This window comes from Pinus tabuliformis, chromosome J (genome assembly GCF_031772625.1).
Source record: "Pinus tabuliformis cultivar Carrire ecotype Pingquan chromosome J, CPIR1, whole genome shotgun sequence".
Taxonomy (NCBI): domain Eukaryota; kingdom Viridiplantae; phylum Streptophyta; class Pinopsida; order Pinales; family Pinaceae; genus Pinus; species Pinus tabuliformis.
In genome coordinates, this window is record NC_142295.1 from 239,891,562 (window position 1) to 239,896,268 (window position 4,707).

Below are 4,707 nucleotides of genomic sequence, written 5' to 3' on the forward strand. Positions count from 1 at the left end.
GTTGTGATCGAATACAGGAAACCCAGGAATATGCAACAACAGCAATGGTCTAAGCAATGGGAATAGCACTAATCTAATGCTTATCTGACTAATCAAGTATGGATATCAGATTACTTACCACTCTTTATCCCGAATCAATAGAGATCATAGGTAAGACGTATGGGTATAGAATATTTGCATGATATCACAATCTCTAAGCTCATATTGATGAGTAACAAGCCAATGTGTTTCAACACACAGATCTAACCAGCTAGCAACAAAAAACACTTAGGTCTAATTTCATATCCGGATTAAAGAAATGTTCTTGATTAAAGAAATCTTGTCTTCACAACTTTTTAAACGTTGACCTTTAATGCATACCTGACAAATTGTACAGAAGCTCGTGTGCATCGTACGTTAAGAAGAGGATAGGGTTGAATCCATGTAAAACTTTAGCAATGTAATTTTTTCCTGAAGTAGCTCAGCTTGTCACCTAGAATAATTCAAGAAAAAAAGAAAACAGTTAACTCTCAGTTCATTCTAGCTTCAATACAATGTAACCTAATTTACTAAATTATTTTCCCTGGCGTGGGGTATTTCCTATTATAACTAACAGAATCCAGGTCTCTAATAAACCCAAAAGAAAACAAGAAAAGCAATGGAATTCTAACTTACTGTGTCGAGGTCCCATGAACTCCACATAGAAATTATTGCTTGAATCCTCATTGATTTGCCCTGCCCTTCTCAGAAGCAGCTTTAGGAGCTTGCCTTCGTCTTTGTGTGCGCCTGAGAGAAGTCAAATTACTCCAAAACCTCTACAACTTCAACTGATTGTCTAATTCACCTCGTCAGCTTCTGGATCTGTGGGATGATTGGCTGCCTCTATAATAAATTTGGCCTTTACTTCACTAGCATTCTCCCTGTGACCAGTACGCAGTAGCAATCAAATTACTAAATTAGCATCTCCAACTTTGCAATAACAGTGATTATGGAATATATGTATCAAAACTAAATCTCAACAAAGTAGCCTATGCAATGCAGTGTTTTGTCAATTGAATTAAAAAGTACTTTCAAATCCCTGTCAACTTCCAAATGCCAGATGGTCTTGTGAAACTTAAATTGGATGGATACTGACCTGTTCAGAACACCACCTAAAGCAGCAGGGATGAGCACGTCACAGTCTTCAAGCAAGAGAGTTTTGGGATCAATTGAATCTGCTGCTTCAAATCCTTTAACAACACCATTAGTCTTTGTGTGCTTCATTAAAGCTGGAATGTCAAGGCCATTGCTGTTCTTTATAGCTCCTGAAATGTCACTAACTGCTACAATCTTTCCACCCTTTTCATGGATAAGTTCAGCTGCCCAGGAACCGACATTTCCAAAACCCTGAAAAGGTCAGAGAGGTTTTGGTTCAAGAATGTATTTCAGTCTGTAATGGTTCCAATCCCCTCGAATTGATGTTATTGCCATATTTATGCAGCCAATTTCATTTCATTTAGTGTCCATAGATATCCTTTGAGTAAAGCAAAAGCATGGTAATGAGTTTCTTTGATGCAATTAGTGCAACTAGTAAATTCAAAGAAAGGCAAGCAAGATGGTGTTTTTTTTATGCGGCTAGACTTACATTCACAGTAAAGGCTGAAGAGAAAAACAATCTACCTGGATTACAAAACGTTGACCTGAGATGCTTTTACCATACTCAGCTAATAAAGCTTCTGTTGCAAACATAACACCTCTACCAGTTGCAGCATCCCTGCCAAGGGATCCACCTAGATCCTATCCATCACAAAAGAATCTTTCTAACATCAAAAAGCTATGTAAATTATACACTCAAGAGGTTGGTGAGGTCTTTTGGAATAAAGATTTATATACTTACAACAGGTTTTCCAGTAACAATTGCAGGTGAGTATCCGTGGAATTTTGAATACTCGTCTAATATCCAGGCCATTGTCTATTCACATCAACCATGTAAGCATAGTGGATATTGAAGAAATATGTATTAAATCTCGGAGCTAATAAATCTAACTCTTTGAATAGGAATCATGGAAAAGACCTGTGAATTAGTTCCCATGTCAGGTGCTGGAACATCTATGTGGACTCCAATCAAATCATGGATCTTCTGAGTAAAGACACGAGTAAGCCTTTCTAACTCACTGAAACTTAAACTCCGTGGGTCGCAACCAATACCACCCTTTGCTCCCCCATATGGTATGTTAGCTACAACAGTCTTCCATGTCATTAGTTGTGCTAAGGCATAAATAGATTATTTATAGCATTCTCTGAAATGATTGTTGCAAACTGGATGAATTGCAAAAAGGGTTATGTTAATAGCTCAAAGTACTACTAACTTAAAAAGGAAGTAAGATTCATAATTTTCCTTGTGCTTTATACTTCCCATATTGCTCGATATTAAACAAGAAGAAAGCCATATTAGGTTTCCATTATAGCAATTTCAGTGCACACACAGCCATATATGTTTCCAAAACATCAAACTAGAGATAGATGTAACATCAAGTAACTCAACCATAGATGTAGTTGCCTTAATAGGACATAAAAGATCTTGCATGCAGATATTGCCAATCGTTAGCAGTTACTACATATCAGCGATCATAAACTCACCTCTGGATGGTAGCGTATCCCTCCCTTCATGGGTCCCCGTGCATTGTCATGTTGCACCCTAAAGCCTACATATGAGGCTAAAGTTCCATCATCTTTAGGAATGGTGCACTCAACCTGAGGTCCAGTTTACAAATGAGAAAATCAGTCAAAATAATCCCTTTAAAAACCCTCAAAATGCCAAAAGCAAGAAAATGAGCTAAGATGAAACAACAAAAAATTCCTTGATAGGAGATGTAGAGTCCAGAATTTCAAGCAATAAAAAACAGAGAGATGGAGAATGCAATTCACATAATACAAATCTCTTCAGTTAATGAAAGAAAGGACAGATTCTATGTGTTAACAAAAGAAGGGTGTAGCATCCCGGCAAGTATAGCTTATGATTGTACTTATCACACTGAGGGATCAGAAGTTCAATCGATGAGTTGCAACACTTACATGGACTACTGTATATGGACCTCAACCACAACAAATGTACCCACAATACAGAACTAAGATCTAAATTTCTATGGATAATTTGTTAAGACCACGCACTAATAGATAAGAAATTCAAGTACAAAGTTGAAAAGTTCGTTCTGAAAGGGATATTTAGAGAAGATATGAACCAAAGGAAACACATTAAGCTTGAGCTCCTCAGCCAAACCATTTCAACTATTGTTTATGCTATGTTGCATCTGCAACTGATACAGCAATCGGAGTCCTGTAACTACCAATTGGCAGTGGCACATATAGCCATGAACTACTAGATCAAACCCACTCCTACAGAGCTAAAGAAGAAATATTTTATGCCCGATGAAGACCATGGATTTAGATGAATTGCAAATTCCCTTGATCTTATGAGAGACGAGTAAACCAAAGATATCAGACAGAGTCCAGGCCATAGAGTTAACCCGTGGTTTGAGCAGCATTCAAATTTCATGTATACCCTAAAATGCATCCATATTTCTTCACATGGTGGTTTTAAATACACTACATCTGAACAATGTTCTCAGCACTGTTAAAGGCTAGCAAACCCTCTTCCTGCTTTATGTTCACCCCAGAATTGGAAAATAACAGATCTCTATACCCCAATACTGTTGAACTACACAGAGCAATCCGTTTCCTCACCATTCATCCTACCACTACCCCAACATAAATTTGACTTGGGGTTTCTTCCATGACCTTTATGTTAAGCTAACCTAATTTAACTTGCATCAACGTTCAGGAAGGTTATATTAATCAAAATTGTGGACATCATCTTAGTATTGAAGATAGTGGCAATTTTTAGAATTGTTAGCACCTTACGTCAATCAATCGCACAAAATGAATCTACCTTGGAATTACAGTGACAAAAATTCACCTCAAAATGATCAATGGTTACCATGCTACTTTCTGAAAATACAAGCAATGGGGGATAATGACACCGCAGAGCATATGCTAGACCCAGAAAAAGACTCAACCCATGAGGACGGGCAAAGGCCGCCACATGCGAATACGGTTTTAGGAGGCAGCTTATCTCCCAAAAAACATGGTCGAACCATTGAGGGCACCGGTTGGGATTCCAGATTTTTTTCAAAAATTAAAATGCTGAACATACATAATCTAAATCATACTAATCTTAATAACTTGCAAGTGATCCTGATTGAGATTTAATCAGTTAGTTGCAGTTACATAAAGGGACAGATAGTTAATCCGCTTCGAAACACAAAGACCCATTACTGAAAATTAGAGAATTAGGGACACCCACCAACCAGATTATAGATGAAAATGCCATATCTAAACAAAGACCCAGAACCAAAGTTTGGTGCCAATTACCTTGATCTCTCGAAAAGGAATGAGAGTAGACAGATAGTTTTCATATTAACATAGATAATAACCACATGCCAAAGATGGCCCACAAGGGACTGACACCAAAACTACTGATGATATTGGAGGGAGAACAGAAAAATGCTCAAACCATTTAAAGGAGAAATAGAAAAATGCTCAGACCATACTCGGGTTTCGATAAAAGTTTGGATATTTCAATAGAAATACCTCGAGGTCCATCGGTGCCATGTATTTCTGCAATGAAGTTTGATATTGGCGAATGTTATTCAGAAGCCTTTTTTCCTGTAGAAATGTAAGAATAGGTTT

At 37.5% G+C, this 4,707-nt stretch overlaps 1 protein-coding gene and 1 long non-coding RNA gene across 2 annotated transcripts; both read right to left on the reverse strand.

Annotated features, from left to right (window-relative positions):
- Window positions 1–769: 769 nt before the first annotated feature.
- Window positions 770–2,218, reverse strand: LOC149226638 (glutamate dehydrogenase 1-like). Its single transcript, XM_089375340.1, has 5 exons — window positions 2,033–2,218; window positions 1,856–1,930; window positions 1,639–1,755; window positions 1,115–1,365; window positions 770–899 (listed from the first exon to the last, which is right to left on the reverse strand). The coding sequence occupies exons 1-5, from the start codon at window positions 2,216–2,218 to the stop codon at window positions 815–817; spliced, it is 714 nt and encodes a 237-aa protein (XP_089231466.1). The 3' UTR covers window positions 770–814.
- A 397-nt stretch (window positions 2,219–2,615) lies between these two features.
- On the reverse strand, window positions 2,616–3,843 carry LOC149226639 (uncharacterized). Its single transcript, XR_016247067.1, has 2 exons — window positions 3,486–3,843; window positions 2,616–2,712 (listed from the first exon to the last, which is right to left on the reverse strand). It is a non-coding gene; the product is annotated as an uncharacterized LOC149226639 (long non-coding RNA).
- Between the last annotated feature and the right edge of the window lie 864 nt (window positions 3,844–4,707).